Source organism: Agelaius phoeniceus, chromosome 15 (assembly GCF_051311805.1).
Source record: "Agelaius phoeniceus isolate bAgePho1 chromosome 15, bAgePho1.hap1, whole genome shotgun sequence".
Lineage (NCBI taxonomy): Eukaryota > Metazoa > Chordata > Aves > Passeriformes > Icteridae > Agelaius > Agelaius phoeniceus.
This window is the reverse complement of record NC_135279.1, coordinates 15,250,271-15,270,992: the sequence shown is the minus strand read 5'-3', so window position 1 is coordinate 15,270,992 and position 20,722 is coordinate 15,250,271. Positions and strand designations below refer to the sequence as shown.

General features: G+C 59.5%; 1 protein-coding gene across 3 annotated transcripts in view; it reads right to left on the bottom strand.

Moving 5' to 3' along the window:
• CXXC5 (CXXC finger protein 5) overlaps positions 1 to 20,722 on the bottom strand; it is a 37,045-nt gene that overhangs the window by 5,775 nt on the left and 10,548 nt on the right. For all 3 annotated transcript variants that reach the window (XM_077186433.1, XM_054642859.2, XM_077186432.1), the window contains exon 2: positions 10 to 1,097. In XM_077186433.1, the coding sequence (XP_077042548.1) occupies positions 10 to 795 (786 nt within the window). In that variant the 5' untranslated portion in view covers positions 796 to 1,097. The remainder of the gene's footprint in view (positions 1 to 9; positions 1,098 to 20,722) is intronic.

Sequence of the window (20,722 nt, the reverse complement as noted above, 5' to 3'; positions counted from 1 at the left end):
GCCGGTTACCTCCAGTGCTGCAGAAGGCTTCTTTTTGAGTTCTTCACATTTTCGGAATTTGCAAATCTGGTGGCCAGTTTTGCGATTCCTACAACTGCTGCACTGCTCGCAGTTTATCCGTCTTCGGCAGGGCGGGCACATGCCGCATCTTTTCCGTTTCTTTTTCCCCGAATTGATGGCAGATGCCAACTCATTCTGCATGGGATACTCTGCCAAGCCAGCCATATGGAGCGCGCTCTCTGCCAGAAACACGCCGGCAGGGGTCATAATGAAAAGGCCTGGGTTGATGGGAAAAGCCCCCAGGTAAGGAAAATCAGAGGGGCCGTTCATTGTCTCTGCAGCTGAGACTGCCTCCATGTCAGAGATACCAGTCCCGTGCTCGCTTGTTAGAGGAAGATGCTCCTGTACCACTCTTTTGAGCATTTCTGTCGACTGAGCAAACTGTTGGAGGGCGGTCTGTCCTTCTGAGGAGAGCTCCGACATCCGGTCTAATTTGCTCAGCATACTAGAGATGTTTTTGTGCTTTGAGGTAGAATGACTTTTATCCACAGTCGCATCGTTGCCATTGGCTAAGGGGTTGCCTTTCTCTGAATGTTCGCTTACCGAGCTGCTGCTACCAAAGGTGGAATAGTGGGAGAGTGGACGGGACTTCTTAAGACTTTTGTTCAAAGGTTCACTTATTATTCCACTTTTGTTCCTCCTCTCGGAGTTGACAGGGGGTTGAGAGTCATCTTGGTTATTTTTTTCCGTCTCTGGCTTGTTCCCAGTGTCTTGATGGGAGCCCGAATTTGACATGGTGCCCGGAGCACAACAACCAAACCAACCCCAAAATTTAAAATTAAAAAAAAAAAAAAAAAAAAAAAAAAAAAGCTGAAAAACCAAAAAAAAAAAACCCAACAAAAAACCCCAAAACCCACCCTAATGCCAAAGTGAAAGACCCCCAAAGCCCTTCTGGTAGCACTGGCCCGCCAGCCACCGGGGACGCTCAGACGGGGCCGCGCATCAACGGGGCGTCTCCTCCCGCGCTGGCTGCGGAGGACTCAGGGTGCTCTCAGTGCACAGACATACTCTGCGGCTCTGGGACACACCACGCGGCTCTGCAAGGAGAAAAGAAAAGAGAGTTAGTGCTGGCAAGAGCCAAGAGGCTTTTCAAAGCGGCTCTTCCTCCCCCTGCCATGAAAATCTCAGCGCCGCGAACAAAGGAACTCCAGGGAACGGACCTCGGTGGAGATCCGTTCCGCTGCTCTCTAAAAGGGTCGCCATCCAGACACAAGTGGGGGGTCACAGGGGAAGTCCTGGCCTGGTAGCAATGGCACTCTGATACTTTAAAGGCTCTCTGTGCCCGGCTCTCCTCCCCCAGGGACAGCAGCCCCAGGGAAGTCACGGGGCTCATCTCCCGCTCTGCTCCAGCGGCGTGCGGCCCCACACCGGACGGGACCGCAGGCGCCAGCGCGATGCTCCCGGGCCAGGAGCTGGAGCTCATGCAAGGGGTGCCTTGTTCCCACCCTGCAGCCACCCTTGTCCCCCAGGCCAAGTGCCATGGAGGCAACAGCCCAGCTCCCACAGTCCCAGGGATGCTGCTCACCCAGCTCAGGCTAGGCTGCACCCCTTCTCCTCCTCCTCCTCCTCCTCCTTCTCCTCCTGGACCATTGTCCCTGAGCCAGGACTGGGCAGGGGAAGGAAGCCACATGGAGAGCAGCAGTGTCCACCTTCAAGTGCCTCAAGGATCCACAGCATCCTCCTCCAAACCCCACCAACAGCTGCAGTGTTCACCCCAAATCCTATAGGGAGCTGCACCATCCAATTCTGAGTCACTTCCAGCATCCACTTCCAAATCCCATGGGCATCCATGGTGTTCACCTCCAAATTCCCATAAGAGCTGCAATGTCCACTTCCAAATCCCATGGACAGCCATGGTATCCACCTCCTAACCCCACCAAGGGCTGCAGTGTCCATCTCCAAACCAAACAGGGAGCTGCAGCATCCACTTCCAAGCCTCATCAGGAGCTGCAGTGCCCACCTCCAACCCCATAGGGAGCCACAGCATCCACCTCCAAGCCCCAGTGCTGACCTCCTGCCATGCCCCAGCATGCCCAGCACACATGCCCAGCTGCTCCAGCAGTGCCATGAGCTCAGCAGTGACAGCAAGAGCCTTCCTGGAGCGGATGCTATGCTGCTGTCCCTGGGGCAACTCCGGGGCAGCTGGGTCCAGTGTGGCTGCAAACACTTGTTGTTGTGAAATTCCTCCTCCTCCTCCCTCCCGAGCACGCACACACACAGGCACCGCCAAGTAATCAGGCTTTAGAGGAGAAAAGCTGCAGGGCTTAATGGAGCAGGAACTCACGTCCCCACCCCGGCGGCAGCTGGGGGAGGGTGGCACTGGGAGGAGGCCCCTTGCCCACCCCACCCCTCCATCCTGGCTATCCCAGCACCTTCCTCTCCAGGGCCCAGATGGGGATGTGACCACGTGTGGAGAGCTCTGCTGAGACCCTCACTCCTGTGTAGGGGTGATGCAGCAGAGCGAGGGGCATCCCTGCACCCCCACACCCCATTCCTGCTCATCCATCACCCTTCGGATCCCCTTCTCCAGTGCAACCCCAGGAACCCCACAACAGCCCGGGAGGACCCTTTCCCATGGACAGAGCTCGGGCATCGCCCTAAAACGCTGATGGGGGCAAGGTCCTTGTGCCAACTACCGTGGTACCGGCTGCGGAAGCAGCCCCGGTGTCTCACTCCGGTGCCAGAGCCGGCTCGCCCACGGAGAAACCCCCCCGCCCTGGCGCTGAAAACCGCTTGCTTCAGCTGCTGCGGGATTTAAGATGCAGCGCGGATCGATGCAGGGCTTGGGCTCCAGCCGGGAGCTCGCCAGGCCACGTGGGGAGGGAGGGCTGCGGCGGCAGGACGGGCTGCCCTTCCCCAGCATCCCGCTCCGCGTCAGGCAGGGGGATGATGGGCAGCCGTGAGGCGGGGTGCACCCCAAAGGGATGGCGGGGTGCTGGGAAGATGGGCGAGCTGCTGCCACGCAGCTGAACCACTCGTCCCCTCTGCCAGGGAGGTGGGGGACCCGTCCCTGGGGACCTTAGGACGGGTCACACCTTAGTGCCGACAGCAACGGGCGCTGGGGCCGGAGCGGGGAGCGCGGCAGGAAAAGCACCGGACGGGAGGATGTGAGATAAAGCGCCCGGTGCTGTTATCTCACGCCTGCCCGCGGCCGCCTTTCCTGCGGCCCTGCGCCTCTTCCGCCCGCCCCGCGCCGTGCACGGAGCCACGGGCCCGGTCAGACCGGCCCGGCACTGCCACCCTGCCCGCCCGCCCCGGGGCATCGGAACCGCCGTGCCACCCTCCCCGCCCGCCCCGGGGCATCGGAACCACCGTGCCACCCTGCCCGCCCGCCCCGGGGCATTGGAACCACCGTGCCACCCTCCCCGGGGCATCGGAACCACCGTGCCGCCCTGCCCGCCCGCTCCGGGGCATCGGAACCACCGTGCCACCCTGACCCCCGCCCCGGGGCATCGGAACCACCGTGCCACCCTGACCCCCGCCCCGGGGCATCAGCACCACCGTGCCGCCCTGACCCCCGCCCCGGGGCATCGGAACCACCGTGCCACCCTGCCTGCCCGCCCCGGGATATCGGAACCACCGTGCCACCCTGCCCGCCCCCCCCCCGGGGCATCGGAACCGCCGTGCCGCGGGGCTGCCGGGGAGCCACAGGCGGCTCCCCAGCCTCGACTGCTGGAGATGCTCTGCAAAGAGCTCGGTCCTGCCCGCATGGGTTCCCCCATGGTCCCACAGCGGGCTCCAGGTGCCAGAGTGGGGAGGACACCAGCCAAAGCCACGACGTGGTGACCATTTCCACCAGTTCCCATCTTCTTCTGCAGCCACACACACCGTCCAGCCTCCCTGGCGGGTCCCACCATGCCACACGGATCGGGTGCCGGCAGCTCTGAGCCCCGCTGGCCACCCCCTCCCAGCAGCGCGATGGCTGCACAGCCCGGCACAGCCTGGCACAGCCCCCGGGCACCCGCGGCTGCGGGACGGGGCCGGCTCCCCGCACCCACGGAGACACCGGGCACGGCGCCGTGGCCGCGCTCAGCCCCAGCGGCGCAAGGCAGTGCCCGCTGTTGGCACGGGGTGCGGCGCCGAGCCGTGCCGAGCCGTGCCAGCGGCGCCACCGCACAATCCCGCCATTGTCCCGGCCGCCGCTTTGCCTCCGCCAGCTCCCACCATCTGCAGCCACCCGGCGCTGCCCTCCAGCCCCCGGGGCCACCGCGCCAGCAGGCGCCGGACACCGCGGCCGTGCCAGCTGCGACGGCTCTGTCCCCACGCTGTCCCCACACCGGGGTGCTGGGGGTACGTGGCTAGCTCACATCAAAGGGGGGGTCCCCCACCCTGACACCGCGGGACCACCCAGCACAGCAGATAGCGCCGCTCCTCGCCAGCCGCTGCCCGGCCCCGGCGTTAATTGCAGCGGGGGGAGGAATTAATGATCTTAATCCCTTCTTTATGATTGACCCGAGTAAAGACGGTGAGGCCCCCCCCCGTCCCGTTTCTGCCCCTTTTCCGGCCCCCATCCCTTGGGGAAGGCGCCGGGCAGCGTCATCTGGGTCCCTGTCAGAAGGTGCTTAGTCCCGGCCGGCCGCCGCATTAAGGGGCACGTGATGGGCTCCCTCGGCCGGGTCTGTGCACCGGGCAGCTTAACAGCCTGGAGGGACGCCAGGGTTCAAGGGGACACCACCAAGGTCGGGAGGCCCCAACCCACCACCAGGGCTTCCCAGGCCTTTGCAGGACACTGTTCCTCCCCTGCATCCAACCCCCTGCCATGGCCAGGGTCCAAAGGCCAGGGGGTCCCAGGGCGAGGGAAGGCACGTGTGGAACATGTTGTCCTGAGAAGCTGTGGCTACCCCATCCCTGGAAATGTTACAGGCCAGATTGGAGGGCTACCCAGTTAGTCCAGGGTTTGGAGTAACCTGGTCTGGGGGAACATGTCCCTGCTCAGGGCAGGGGGTGGAATGAGATGAACTTTAAGGAACTTCAAACCCAAACCATCCTGTGATTCTATGATTTCCATGGGTCATCCTGAAGACCTGCCTCCCACCAGCCTGGAATGCTCAGATGGGGCAAGGCAGCCATGCTCTCCCATGACCCTGGTGGGGAAAAAATGGGGTACTCCTCTACATGGGTCTTCCCCCAGTTCTCAGCCTCACACCACCCCTCACCTCCTTCACTCTGCCCCAGGGCTCCCTGCACCCCAGCACACAGGAGACTGCTCTGCAATAGTCCTGACAATGCCAAAATAAATAAAGGTTGCAAAAGGATCATCTCTGGTGGTCCGGAAAAACCCCTGCCAGCCAGGGAGACCGGCTGAGAGTCCCCCCAGTTGCAGGCACCATTCACTGTCAGAGGGGAGCAGGAGAGGAGCTTCGCTTTTCCTAAAAAATGACAAGCTGCAAATTCCAGCTGGCTCCCCTGTGTTTTCGTTGCATGGCTGGAAAGCCATCGGCTCCCGCCGACCTAAAAAGTCTCGTCTTCAAGAGAGAACTTCTGCTTTCCTTTAATTTTAAATAAATCACCCTCCTCCCAGCAAAGCCGCCGGTTGGTCAGCCGTGCACAGACACGGCGTAAAGGGAGAAGAAAGCAGCAAAGCTGAAGCCGAGCTGCTCCCGGGCTCCGGAAACAAAAGGAGAAAATCAAAATTCTCCTTTTTTCTAATCCCTGGGCGCTGGGTGGGCACTGGGGGCGGTGGCTTTGTCCGCCCGCAGCAGACGGAGGACGAGGACGGAAGGGACCCCGGCGTCTTTTCAGCCTGCAGAAAGGCTGCAATTGTCCCCTCTGCCGCGGTTTTGTCCCCACTTCCTCCCCCTCGCCGTGTGGCTGCCGGCCCGGCATGGCCCCCACCTCCTCCCCACCACCATCACCCCCTGCTGATGGATAGACAGACAGACGGATGGATGGACTCAGTGGTGCCATGGACCGACCAAAGCAGGGCGCCCACCACCAGTGTGTGTCCCTCTTGATGGCATCCCAGGAAAGATGTCGGTCAAGGGAGACTGCAACTGGAGGCACCTTCCCCTTGCAGCACCAAAGAGGGGCTGGAGGTGGTCCCTGTGCTCCTCAGCTGCCCTGGCCAACAGTGGACAGGACCTTGAGATAGCCAGGAGCATGGCACCATAGGTGGTGGAAGCAATGTACGGGGAGACAAGACACCCTGGAGGCATCCTGGTGTCTGAAACACATCCTGGGATGAGACACCCGGTGGGTAGAACAGCACCACGGCCCTGGAGCACTGCCACAAGCCAGAAGGTCCAGCAGCAGCCCAGGTCAAAGGCTCAGGAGAACAAGTCTCACCAGAACAAGGTTCACAGCAGCTCTGACCCCATCACCACACCAGCTGATTCAGCAACCAGGTGCCCATTTCTGCAGCACAGTCAAACCTGCTGTTCCCTCCACCAGGTGACACAGGTCAGCTGAAACAGGCCGAGATGTTTTATCACAGCCTCACCAGCCAGATGTCCAGCAGCAGGGGAACCAAGAGAGAATTCAACCCATGATCTCCCAAGGCTGATTACCCCTACAGGACACCCATCAATGGTGCCTGATAACCAGGTGCCTGAGGCAAAGACAAGCCTGTTATTTGCAAGCCATCATCTCTGTCAACCCAACAGCCCCCAAGCTCTGCTCTCTGCATTCATCCTCTCAAAAACTGGTCCAGCCAGAAGATCTACTCCTGGACATACCATGAAGGTACCATCACCCACCACCTTTTCTCCAGACATCAAGAGAGGACACCCAGGCCTGGGGGAGGCTGGGGTAGTGCTGTGAATGTATGAGAGGTCGAGGTATGACAGATTGCCAGATGGGCAGCTCACAGGGATATAGCTCATCTCTTGTGCTCCAGAACATCCTTCAAAGGGCCAGTCGTGGCAGTCACTCTGCTTGTCTCTGCTGCCGAGGTGGCACTGAGGGATCTTAAGAAGCCAACTCCTGAATTAAAAAGGCTATGGAAGATTAAATCCAGCATCTGGAGTTTGCCCTGGAAGCAGATGGCGAATCATCACGGTGCACAGAGTGGCTTTCACCCATCTCCTTCTCGCAGGCAGCCACTCGGCCCTGGTGATGTGACCCAGGAGCAACTCTGGACATATACACAGGGTGGGCCAGGATGTGTCCTGCCACACACATCTTCAGGGACAGCGTGGTGAGTCCATGCCACATCCTGCTGAGCAGACAGGAGGTGATGCCACCTCCCAAAGTGGGCTCCCTCCACCAGGGATCCAGCAAGGGCATATTCTTTCCCACTGGTGCTGGGTTTTTCCATGTAGCCCCATGGCTGCTGCAGAATCCCAACCTGCTGGCACAGCCACACCCAGATTCCTGATTCACCCCAGAGCATATCACCAATGTGCCCTGGACTGCCAAGGAGCTTATCATCGTGAAGAGGACAAGGAAGCGCCCAGGGATAGCACTGCCTCCATGCACATCCCTGAACCTCACCTGTGGCCCTTGCACAGCTGGAGCCACCACCACAGGGACTGACCTGCACCCGGGGCTGCCCCAGCTGGAAAATGTGGCTGTGTCCTGCCTCCGCGGGGTGGTGGTTACGGATTAAGGAGTCTTAAATGTCAGACGACCAGGCGCTCCCTAGAAATCCACTTATCTCCGCTGCCACTCGGAGCGGCCAGAGCCGGGCGGTTATGGAGATAACGCGATTTGAAGCGTCCACCCGAGCATTGCAGGGCTGCGGGTGCCCTGCGGACAGCGCCAGGCACCTCCTCCCCTCCTCCCCTCGCCCAGCTGCTGCCCAGAGAGCCGGGTGATGGCCACGCTGCTCAGCCCGGGGGCTGCACCCACCTGCGTGGAGCCCCCCTCCCCAATTCCGGGGGATGAGGGAGGCTTGGCAGCCTCGGTGCTCATCCATCCCCCCCTGTGCCAAAGCTGCACCAATTCGCTGCCCAAATCCTAAAACGACTGTAACTAAAACCTACCAGATTGAGCCTGGGGAAGAGCCCCCCCCGCCTCTCCCCCCTCTCCAAATGGGATTGAACAGATCTGCTCTCGCACGAGCCCAGCTCGCAGCCAAGCAGCATCTGACATTCACGCGCCGTGGCACGGCTCTGCCGCTCGCCCACTCCCCCCGGCTCGGCAGCGCCCCGGAGATGCGCCAGCAATCCCAGCCCAGCACAACACCCCCTGTCCTCTGCTAATCCCCTCCAGACCTTCCTGCAGGGACTCTCTGGCCCAACTAGCTCCCCATGTTCTGTCCACTGAGTGAGGTCACCAGGGTGATTCAGGGCCGGGAGGTTGAGGCAGAATGACCCCAGGGCATGGGGGCAGGTGGGCAGGGGCAGGCGCTGCCCCAGATGCCAACAACAACGGGCATCCCAGCAGGACCCCCAGAGAGCCGGGGGGCTGAAGGTGGCTGTGCCCCAGGGAGACCCACACGGGCCTGCCTAGGCCAGGCTAAGATGTGTGAATTGCTCTGTTAACAGATGGGGCCATTACAGCATCAACTACTTGGGGTCTGACCTACAACCAGTCACAGAGACACCCTTGGCATGGGCAGAGTGAAGGGAAGGTAATTAAAAACCAGGGGAAAAGTTGTAGGCACAGTCACCTGGGAATACTGAATGGCAAAGAGCCCCAAAGCCAACAGTGTCACCTTCAATGGCGTTCCAATCCACATGTGCCACCTCCAAGTGCCACCTCCGATGGTGCCCAAACTTATTCATGCCTGCTCCAAGTGTCACCCCCAATTGTGTCCTAAATCCATTAGTGCCACCACAAGTGCCACCTCCAGCAGCGCCCAAATCCATCAGTGCCATCTTCGCAAACAGCTCCAGCCTGGAGAGGTCCCCTTGTGCTCCCACCTCATCCCTCCATATCCCACCAGGCAGCTCCATGGTGGCAGAGCACAAACCAAGAGGCTGCTCCAGATCCCAGGAGAGCTGGCACTGGGATGGGCGGGTGCACCCACGTCAGCACCTGTGTCATTGTCACCACTGTCACCACTGCCAGCTCAGTGCATTTGAGTTTGGCCATTAATGGGTGGTGGGAACCTTGTGGTGCTCAGTGATGAGATCCCAAAATCCCACCATCCCTGCTCCTGAGGGCAGCCGCTTTGGAAGAGCCACTTTTCCCAGCAGGAAGGCGACGGCCCCGTCGGACAGCGGGTCTGCAGCCATTGACAGATGTCTGAGAGGACGGCAATAATCCCAATCCCGTCTTCCTCTGGGAGGATTCGGGTCGCCCTGGCCCTCACCGGGGGTTTATCCATTGTCTGGATCTGCCGGCGGTTGTTATTTTTGGTCAGCACCGCGTTTTGCTTGGCCTCGCTGGCAGGAGGGAAATAGAGGAAGAAGAGAAAGGGGAGGAAGGTTGCTTGGCGGGGGGAAGCCCAGCTCAGCTTTGGGAGGGGGCAGTGAGGCACCCCACAGCCCTCAGGGAGTCCGAGTCAGTCTCTTCCCAGCCCCACAGCCTTGCTGAGCACAGCCAAAACTCACCACAGTGACAGGGCTGGCACCATCCCATCCCCAGTGGTGCCATGGGGAGTTGCTTCCAGTAAGCCCAGTGGGCCAGAGAGGTTTTGGGGTACAGGTTTTGGGAGGCAGGCAGCAGTCAGGGTTCTCTCTGTCACCAAAACCAAGTGCAGGGAAGTTCTCTGAGGGATGGGCAGACCCTGCCCACAGACCCACGTGTGTCTCAGATCCATGCAGACAAGCCAAAAAAAGCTGGGTAGCTTCAGGAAGACAGATCCCCAACCTGCCCTGAGCCCCTGGGCTGTGAATTCCCATCCCTCACGCCTCACCTTCAGCACTGCAGCATCCCAAGAGCATCCCAGCCCTGCTGGCAGGTCCCATCCTCCCTGTTGGAGCTCAGCAACATTGCAGGGTGCAGCTCAGGCAGCCCCTGAGACCTGCACCTGGATCACTACAGAGGCACTAGTGAGACACTGGAACAGGTCACCCAGGGCAGCTGTGGCTGCTCCATCCCTAGAAATGTCCAACGGGGTTTGGAGAAACCCGGGATAGAGGAAGGTGTCCCTGCCCATGGCAGAGCTTTGGAATGAGATGAGCTTTAAGATCCCTTCCAACCCAAACCATTCCATGATTCTATGATTCTATCCTGCTGAGACAGGTACAAGGGGAGGCAGAGCTGGGGTAAGAGCATCCAAGAGGATGTTTCTAGGGAGAAGACACAGAAATGCCTCAAGACTTTGCTTCTCCCCATCTCCCCAGCAGCGATGCAGGGAGCATCCCCTCAAGGTGGGGCTTGCCATCCTTCTCCACATCTCTCCACCACCTCCCAGCTTGCCTGCAGAGCAGGAAGACAGGATAAAGATGCCTCCCTGCTCTGTGGGATCTCTCTCCTACAAGAGATGGAAGGCATGAGCACAAAACTGCCTCTCCTGAGCTTTCCCCACGCTCAGCACCGCTTGTCACTCAAGCAAACCCCGTGGCCTTTAAGCTGCCAAGGTACCAGAGCTGCTCTGGAATCGGAGTTCGCTCGGCTCCTGCCCTGGAGCAAGGAATCTGAAACGCTGCCACTGGAAACGAAACAGAGCATCCGTCATTTTACTTGCCAGAAATATATCCAGCCCCCAAAAAAAGAAATACTGCCTGCAAAAGAGCCAGCAACAAAGCCCTCAATTCCACCGGTGAAGCAGAGCCCGGCGTCGGGCATTTCCACTGGAATTCTGATTCCAAATCACCCAAAATAAAATGAGCAGCAGGGCTGGGTTATGGCCAGAGGGGCCAGAAGAAGGGCGCCAGGTCATCATCAGAAGCTCTCACCTAGGATGCTACAAAGGAAATCCATGGGTTTGAAAGGAAAAGAGGCAGGTGGCAGAGGCAGGGCTGGAGGGGATGAAAAGTCCAGAGGAGCACAGCAAAGCCCAGGCAGCCCTGCCTTGGGGATGGCCAGGGGAGCCCACCCTGCCCACGGCAGCCTGCCTCAATGCTCCCAGGCAGGCAGGGAGGCAGGTCAGCACCCCCAGCCATTCCCAGTGGCATCCCCAGGAAAGGCAGCAGCGTTCCCAGCCAGCCCAGCCCCCAGCCCAGGCACGCCAACCCAAATATCTGCGAGAGAGAGGCGCTCCCCTCCCTGGGAACGGCGACTCGCAGCGGAGTTCACATGCCCCAGCAATGCCTGATTAAACTCCCAAACTCCAAGGGAATACCCCTGAGGCTGTCTGAAGATAAGCTAGGAGCTAGGCTGCTCTCAGGAAATGCAGGAACTGGGAAAGAGCAATCCCTTTTTTTTTTTTTCTTTTCCTTTTAGATCCAGAATAACACAGAGCAAACCCTGTTGCTCTCTAGCTCAGCCACAAGCTGAGCTCTCTGCTGTGCACCCTGAGAGCTTCCTGCTCCCCGAGGCATCGCAGGTGACTGACCCCTGCTGCAAGCCAGATCCTGCTGGGGGCATTGGGGTGGAACCAGAGAGCCCAGGACAGCACAGGCAGCACAGGGGAGCGGGCTGGAGGGTGCTGAGCAAGAGGACAGAGCTGGCAGAGGGGAGGGTGCTGCCCAGGACACTGCATGCCAGAGGATGGGGACACTTGCTGCCAGCACCTCCAGGACTGGGATGCTTGGCAGGTGCTCCACCATGTTGGTTGACCCTAAGGAAAACCTCAAGTGCTGGTTTCTCTGGTCCTCAGGTCTCCTGCACCCCTCACTGTCTTTTTCCCTTCCTGCAGCTTTTCCATGTTGGATGGTCATAGCAGCAGAACCAGATCTCCCAGGCCATCCACACACTCAAGGGCCAGGGCAGTCAAGGAAACCCTGTTAATGCAGCACCCAAACAAATGGGCAAACGGGAGCACCCTGGGATCAAGAGGAAGATGATGCTCCTCCCTTCTGCAGCTGCTGGATCCCAGGGAGCCACCAGTATCTCATCCTGCAGGAGAGCAGAGCCACAGGCAGGGATTGTACCTCACCTGGGGGACCAGGGAGCCCCAAGGGTGTCCTGGCTGATGGAGGGGACACTCCAGCACTGACCCAATGTCCTCAGACACACGGTCTGCTTCAACCAGGGCCATGGCTGGGAGACCTGCACCCAACACACAGTGTGCTCTGAGGTGAGCAAACACACCTGAGCCCAGAGGACACACATGGACACACCCAAGCCAAGCTCTCCTTCAGAGATTCCTCTTGGATATCTTTCTTGGTTCTGAACCAAGAATCAGCCCAAATGAAAGGGATCCTCCTTCCCCTGCATGGCAAAAGCGGACAGAGAATCAGCATTGCTGGGCAACCTGCTGGCAAGAGTTATTAGGAAAACTGTTCCTGGAAAATTGTTCCCAGAAAACTGTCAGGCCCACAATGGGGTGGCAGGGTAGGGAGGTGCTGAAGCAAGGCCCAGTATTTGATCAGACACCAGTGTGACTGCAGGAAACACTGGGACTGCTGTGGGACACTCAGGTTCTCCTGGGGGTCCTGCACAGCCATGAGAGCCCAATGGGGCCTTTCCATGCATGAAGGGGGTGTGGAAGATTGGTGGATGGAGACTTCTCACCATGGCCTGTTGTAAGAGAACAAGGCATGAGGGTTTTAAACTGACAGGGCAGGGCTAAATAAGATATTATCAGGAAATTCCCTGTCAGTGTGGCACAAGTGCCCAGAGCAGCTGTGGCTGCCCCATCCCTGGAGTGTCCAAGGCCAGGTTGGACAGGGCTTGGAGCAACCTGGGCTAGTGGAAGGTGTCCCTGCCCATGGCAGGGGGTGAAATGAGATGATCTTTTCTTACCCAAAGCATTTTCTGATTGTATGGCAATTTTTAAAAAGCACAAGTGAGGTGGGAGAAGCTGTCAGGTCCTAAAGAACCAGCCCCAGGAGATTTGGAAAGCAGAGCTGGAGGTCTGGGAAGGAGGAAGGGGTCACCATCAGCAGCCACAGCATGAGTCAGGATGGGAGGACCCTCAGCTGAAAGGGCTGCAGGACTCACAGTAAGAAACAGAGGTTCACTCTATGAGCTGGAGGAGAGCAGCCATGGAAAAACCCATCTACAAACTGCCACAACACAGAGGAAGATAGGGAAGGGCCACAAGACTCAGCCTGGGGAAGCTCAAGCATGAAGGAACCACCACTTGGTGGGAGCTGGAAAGGGCTTATCACCCTGGAGATGTGCTTTGAGGGGACTGGCTGCAGGGTGTCAGTCTGTCTGGGCTCACTGATCCTTTCTGGCCCCAGCTCTGAGGGGCTGCACTAAAACCAGAGCTAGATGTCAATGCTTCTGCCTCCCCTCCCTCCCCAGGTGGCAGGCTGGAATGACAAGGAGCAGGCTGGATGTAGCTGCTGTCTGCCACGTGGTGATCCAGCCCTTCTGCAGCAAGGCCAGGGAGGTTCAGGACTCCCAGCCTGCTCCTGCTGCATTGGTGAGCCCTCTGCAAGAGAACATCTTCCCTCACCACAGAAGGGTTTGATCCCATCAGGGTTTTCATCCCTTCTGAAACCCAACACCCATATCCTCATCTCCTGATGGATCTTCCCACCCATATCCTCATCTCCTGATGGATCTTCAGCACTGCCAAGCTCCTGGCATGGCAGGGAAGCTCCAGAGCACAGAGCTCCACTGCCCACTCTCAGCTTCCAGGATGAACATCCTCCTCGACTTGCTGCTTCCCCAGCCTCCTCCACCCCATCCTCCTCCCTCTTCCCCATGCCAGAGGGTGCTGCACCTTGCCCTCAGCAGCATGATCCATGGAGGATGAGCCCAAGGAAGGCTGAGGGATGAGCAGGGGTTGTGGGATGAGCTGGGCAAGGGGAGCACCCACAGAATCCATCCCTCGACAAGCTGGAGCACCAGCAGATACAGGCTTGGTGGTGCTGGATTCAACAAAAAGAAGCCCATCCTTGTGTCTGGAATGAGCCACTGGAATTTTAGGGACTGTCCACACATGTCCCCCAGTGTTCTGATGAAGCTGTTTTCATCCCACGAGCTCCACAAAGACCTATCTGGGAGGGAGAAGGGGGTTTCCTACTATCACAGCTCCTGACACTTTTGACATGAGGCACATCTAGGTTAAGGTAGAAAAAATCCCAAGCAATTCCTGACCAGGTTCCCCTCCACCAGAGTGGCTTCCCCATCCCCACCCCAGATCGACCTACCTGCCCTCCCTGCACTTTCCTCCTGCACACTGTGATGCTGAACGACAGCACCCGGAGGGGGAACAGCCTCCTCTGAGCATTTTTCAGACAAAAAAATGTACTTTTTCACCCTGATGATGCATTTTAACAATGCAACAAAGCCAAATCCTGGTGCCAGGGCTGCAGCCCTCACTATCCTGGGGGAGCAGCCAGCACCCACGCTGGGATTCAGGATGGGTCTCTCCAGAGGATGCCCATGGCATCCTTGTGTCCCTGCAGCAGCACCCCCGCTTCAGCTCAAGGGGTTTAATCTGGAGCAGTGAAGTCCCTGCTGCAGCCCCCCGAGGTGCAAGGCTCCCTGAGCTCTTAATGGGCTTATGGAGCTGCTGGGACCAGAGCAGCTCCCCCAGCACAGCGCCCGGGGGGACTCAGAGGCATCCACGGCTGGCACCCCTGCCTGGCACCCCTGCCTGGCACCCCTGCCTGGCACCCCCACCGTGGCTTTCTCTGGTCCTCAGGTCTCCTGCACCCCTCGCTGTCTTTTTCCCTTCCTGCAGCTTTTCCATGTTGGATGGTCACAGCAGCAGACCCAGATCTCCCAGGCCATCTGCACACTCAAGGGCCAGGGCAGTCAGGGAAGCCACATTAATGCAGCACCCAAACAAATGGGCAAACAGGGGCACCCTGGGAACAAGGATGCTTGTTCCACCCACCAGCCCTGTCCAGCGAGTGCTCAGCCTGCTCTCTCCCCATCCCAAACCCCACAGGCCTCCACATGTGTGTCCTCCCCAGCCCTACAGCAAACCCACTCCCCCCAGGCCGTGCCACCAGCCTGGCACCCACACCTCCCTGCCTGCACCTGCAACTTGCACCCCACTCTGGTTCCTGCTCCACTCCTAACCCCACCATGATTGCACCCCCACACCTGCACCCCACATCTCACCCCACTCTGGTTCCTGCTCCACTCCTCAGCCCATCATGACTGTGCACCCCCACACCTGCACCCCACATCTCACCCCACATCACCACCCTGAGCCACCCTAAGCAGCAGGACTGGGGGGTGCCTGTCATTGGGCCAGGACCAGCTGCAGATCCCCCCACTCTGGGGGGTTCAGACCCCCTCAAATTCAGCCCAAGGGTGAGAGGAGCATGTGCTACACAGCCTAGTAAGGCTGGAGGGGCCAGCACATCATCCCACACCATCCCTGGGAAATCCTGGTTTTCCAGGCTTGGATCAAGCACAGTGGACTGGGAACAACAGCCAGCAGAAGTGGGGCCATCCAGGGAAAATCCTGCTGGAAAGCAGTAAAACCCCACTCACGAAAACCCCATTCTCAACCAGCACAAGTTTTAGGGAGGCGGCCCCTTTTCTCTGTCAGAAAAGGCTCTGCCCTCCTCTTCGTCCTGTTTTGGGGATTTGGACTTTCTGTCACTAAAACCCCATTCTCAACCAGCACAAGTTTTGGGGAGGCAGCACCTGGCTGGATGCACTCTGTCAGAAAAGGCTCTGCCCTCCTCTTGGTCCTGTTTTGGGGATTTGGACTTTGTGCATTTGGGTTTTTCCAGAGGGGAAATATTTTTAAAAAGCAAAAAACCACCCCAAAACCTAAGAACGTTACTGAGCTCCTGTGAATTCCCTATCAGCTTCCATACACGCACATGGCACAGAAAAATCCTTAGCAAATTCCTGCTGAAAAATAATAAAACAACCAGGAAAACCCACCAAAGGCTGAGCTTGCCGGACACAGCGCGCCAGGAGGGGCTGACAGAGCTGTTACGGTCTATTGGGCCAATAATCCACAAACTAAGACAGATTTATTGTACATGGCAGATCCTAACAGCTCCAAAGAAACCATCACTGTCTCCTGGCGCTTAAAATTCACTTTCTTGGGGAGGGAAAAAAGGGCCAAAATATGGCTTTATGAGATAAGATGCGTGGTTGGACCATTCTGTGACAGGCAGAAGCCTGTGCAAACACATCCACGGCTCTTTTTTTCCTTGCTATATAAATATATAAAATATCTCCCCTTCCAAGGCAAGCACGACTGCATTACCCGTCGGAGCGCTGTCCTTACCACCGGATTACCCGGCTTGGTTTCACCTCCCTTAGCAAGATGGATTTGCAGGGATGTTGTTTCTGCCTCTATACTACTGATCAAAACCAGAGGGAGATAAAAAATCAAGGTAATTAAAGATAAAATGAGCCCCTGCACAAGGAACATCATCACCCTGGCTTGCTGGGATGGGTGAGTTTGGGTCCCCTCTCCTTGGAAGGTGTAAGGATCTGAGAAGGGAGATGCTGGAGGGGAGAGCAGGCTCTTCCCACTGGCGTGACAGTGATGGCAAGCCTGGCATGGGGGGGATAGTTTGCTGCTGCTGATGATAATAAAAATAACAACATTAAAAAGGCCAGAGCTGGTGCTTTCCCTGTTGCTGGCAGACAGGACCCCAGCCAGCGTGGAGCAGCAGGCCGAGGGCGGGATCAGCCCGATCCCATCGGTAATTGCGGCGTCTGTTCGGATCCCCGCGACGCTGAAATCACGCTGGGCCCGGCTCTGAGCTGCCGGCGGCTGATCGTATCGGCCGGGGATCAAAGAGGCTCAGCTTACGGCTTTAGCGGCTCGTCCCAGCCGGCGCTGCCGCCCAGGGGGGGCCGCACACCCGGGATGCTCCTGGGGAGCTCGGAGGGTGCGTGGGTGGATGGAGCATCCCTGGGTGGGGACGGGCAGCCCGGAGCCCCCCGGCACGGCGCCCGGATGGTGGCTCAGCTGTGCCGTGTGACAGCCCCACCGAGCCCGTGTGACCCCCAAAACCGTTATGGGGGTGAGCGTGGGCAGCTGGAGCAGACAACCAGAAGAGAAGCTCTTGGAGACTCGGAGCGATGCCCAGGGGCAGGGATGGGTGCAGGGAGGAGTTTGCACGGATGCCACGGCTGCAGAGCCGGTATAGGGAGGAGGGTTTGCACGGATGCCACAGCTGCAGAGCCCGGCTGCACCCCAAAACCGTGCCAGGGGTGCGAGCAGTGGAGGCTGGGCCACACAAGGGCAATGCCCGCGGGCAGGGCCGAGGCAGGGAGGGGCTCTGCAGGGATGCCCCGGCCCCAGCCCTCCGGCCGGCAGCGGGAAGGGAGGGAGGGATGTGCCGGGACTGGCCGGGTGGCTCCGGGGAGGGAGTTGAACGAGTAATTAGAGCAGGAGGCTGTGAGTCAGCAAACGATGCGTAACCTCGGCGAGGCTGACAATGAGGCAAAAGATGGCAGTTTCGACCGAGAGCGCCGGCTGAAAGGGCACATTTAGATATGCAAAAAGCAGCAACTCCTGACAATCCCAGGGCTGCGACCCCGCTCGGCTCCGGAGCCGCCGTCTGCCGCCGAGCTCCCGACGCCTTCCTCCAAAATCATTGTGAATAGAGACATGGGTGGGCGCAGACCCAACCCCACGGAGCGAGGTCGTGGGGATCGCTCCCAAAAAAGCAGCAGCCAGGCAAAAACAGCGGCAGCCTCAGCTCCGGCACCCCGTGCTGCCTGCAGAGCGGGATGTAAGCAGCCTCGGCAGCTGACCTTGCTCCGGCTGCCCCGGGGAGAAGCAGCCGCGGCGCGCTCCAGGATGGATATGAAGGTTTGGCTTGGAAGCAAAGCCCAGCTCCAGCCACAGGCTCGTCCTCCCCCCCGTTTTGGGGGGTGCAGCAGGGCTGCAGGCAGGTACAGCCGCCCTTCAGCGAGAAGAGTTTAATTAACCCCGGAAAGCGATCGTTAAACGGCCGGCCCGGGTAATCGATGCGGAAGGGGCAGCTTTGGGACCATCTGCTCGGGGAGGGAGCGATGGCGGCTCCGGTCCCCCCCGGCACCCCGCGCCTGCCGGGAAGCGGCGGGGCAGCTGCTCCGGGGGCCGATCCCGAGCTGAACCCCGGCCAAGGCATCCCGGGGGGATGGGAGCTGCCCCTCGCCTCAACCCTGGCTTCCCGTAAAGCCCCAAGGCCCGGCCGCACGTGATTTCCGACACCACACGGCCCCCCCGGCTCCCAGCCCACCGAGGGTCCCCCGCAGCCAGGATGGGGCTGGAGCAGAGCGGCGCGGGGATGGGGCCGAGCCCCACAGCGATTGTCACCCCTGAGATGAGTTTGTGGCAGTGTCAGCCTTGAGGGCTCGGAGGGTTTGTGGATTTTGGAGCAGCCAGCCCCTCTGCACACCTAGGGCCGCATTCCCGGGTGAATACTCAGAGGGATGCTCTCAGCATCCCGGCATCACCCAGGATATCTCATCCTGGCCTGGGGCACGGTGTCCCTTCCCATCCCCCAGCACCCCCAGGCCTTTCTCCAACCCTGAATTTCTCCTCGTTTCCACTCAGTAAATGATGGGTGGTGCTCAGGGGCTGGGTGTGTTGCATCTGCTCCAGAGGGACCCAGGAGCTACTCCCCACTCCAGGCACTGACTCAGGGGATGGCACTTGGAGACACCAGTGTCCCCAGCGGTGTCCCTCTGCCATCAGCACACCCTGAGGAGCTCCCAGGATCAGCACATTGTGGGGAACCCGTGGGGCCATGATGCAGACCCTGGAGCCACAGCCTCCTCCTGGTCTGGATCTGTCCCCCACCCATGGGGAGGAGAGGAGCACCCAAGGAGGAGCAGAGCTGCACCCCCAGGAAGAAAGGAGCCCAAGGGCGCTTCCAGAGGGGGCACTGGCACAAGGAACAAGCCCTGGGACACAGCATGGCTGGGAGGCCAGGAAAAAGCGCTGTGCCATCCTCTCACCCTGCCTGGGGCACAGGGGATGGTGCAGCTGCTGCTGCCCAGGCATGGGCAGGGTGCCAGGTGGGTCCCCAGGCCAGGGGCCAGCAGGGTTCAAGGTGACCTGCAAAGCACAGGGGGGGCTCATGCGCTCCTTGCCCCACAGATGGAGACATCCTGGGCTCCTCCTCACCTCCCCAGCCCTGGGAAGGGGACCCCGCTCTCCCCACTGCAGCAGCTCAGCTGCACCCACCCAGGCCCTTCCCCACAAATGGTGCCAGTTTGAGGATCACCCTGCTCCAGGCAGGGAGATTCAATTCCTTTGGGAGAGCAGGTGAGGCTCCAGCACAGAGCTGGCTGTGTGAGGGTTTGCCAGGACACCCAGCACACCCGAGTTCCCAGGGGAACACTCAGGGATGCTCCTGGCAGCCCAGCATTAGCCAGGATACCAGCACCCAGCCACTGGACCCTTCCATCCTCACCTGCCTGGGCAGGGATGCCCATGGCAGCCCCCTGGGAGAGCACTTTGGGCAGGAGGCAGCAGGGAGATCCCTGAAGAGGGAGGGGGGGATGCTCTGCCTCCACTGCAGGAGGGAAACTGAGGCAGGGGAGGGCTGAGATGGGCCCACACACTTGGCACAGCAAGGGGACCTAGAGCCAGCTTTTCCTGATACTCCCCATCCAGAGGGGGGATGTCTGTCCCTGTCTGGGGACAGATGGGATCCCTGTCCCCACTCTGTGCTGAGGACAGGGAGCAAAGGCAGAGCAGGAACAACCTCCTGCCCTGGCACTGCCACAGCCCAGAATGGGACATGAGACAGGATCACACCCACACTGGGGTGCCCCCTAGCCCTCTCAGGAAGGATCCAGCCCTTCAAACTGGGCCTCAGCCCCAGAACAGCGCTTAAACCACCCCCAAACCACTGCTCAACCTCTGAGCCAGTACTCAGCCCCCTGAAATGGTGCTCAGCCTCCCAAACTGGTGCTTGGTGGCCAAACTGGCTCTCAGCTTCCCAAAACAGTGCTCCACTCTCAAGGCAGGGCTCATCCCCCAAGGCAGCACTGAACCCATAAGTGGGTGCTGAACACCCCACCCCTGAGATGGTGCTCAGCCCTCCAGAACAGTGCCTGACCCCCAAGACAGGGCTCAGCCCCCTGACCCAGCCACTGAGCTGCTGCCCAGACCCCAAACTGGAGTTCAGGCCCCAAAACAGTGCCTGAGCCTCAAGCTGGTTCAGTCTCCCAAAATGCTGTTTTGACTCTCATGCTGGTGCTCAGCCCCCCAAAACACCAAACCCCCAAATCAGTGCTTGACCCCCCCCAAGCGAGAACAATCCTTGGCCACCAAACCAGTCCCCAGCTCCCCAAAATGGTGCTCAGCCCCTCGACCCAGTGCTCAACACCCCAAAAAGCTGCTTGACCCCCAAGCCAATGCTCAGCCCCCAAAAAGCCTTGTCCCAAAGGAGGGGTCACCACTCCATGGTCCCCCCCAGGGACAGCCACTCCAGTTTCTCCCAGTACACCCACTGCTCAAATGGTCCCTCAGAATGGCCAGACAGCCCTGAGGGGTTTTCCCAATTTCCTTTGGCCCTTCATCAGCAAAAGGACCCAGGAACACCAGGGCAGGGAAGCTGTGGGAAGGGACATGTCCCTCACTCTGTACCCTGGAGGGGAGGCCCCTGACCCCTTTCCCATCATTTCCCAGGGGAGCAGCACCAGTGGGACACACAGGATTCCCAGAGCTCTGCTGGGAGCCTTCCCAGCCCCAGAGCCATGCAGGGTGGGGGTCCTGGCCAAGGGTAAGGAATATCAGGATATCCCTGGTTATCCTGGGAGGGGGCTGCATGGTGGGATGGTTTGTGGGGTGGGGACCTTGGGTGGGATGAGAGCACATCCAGTCCCTAATAGAGGAGGGTGC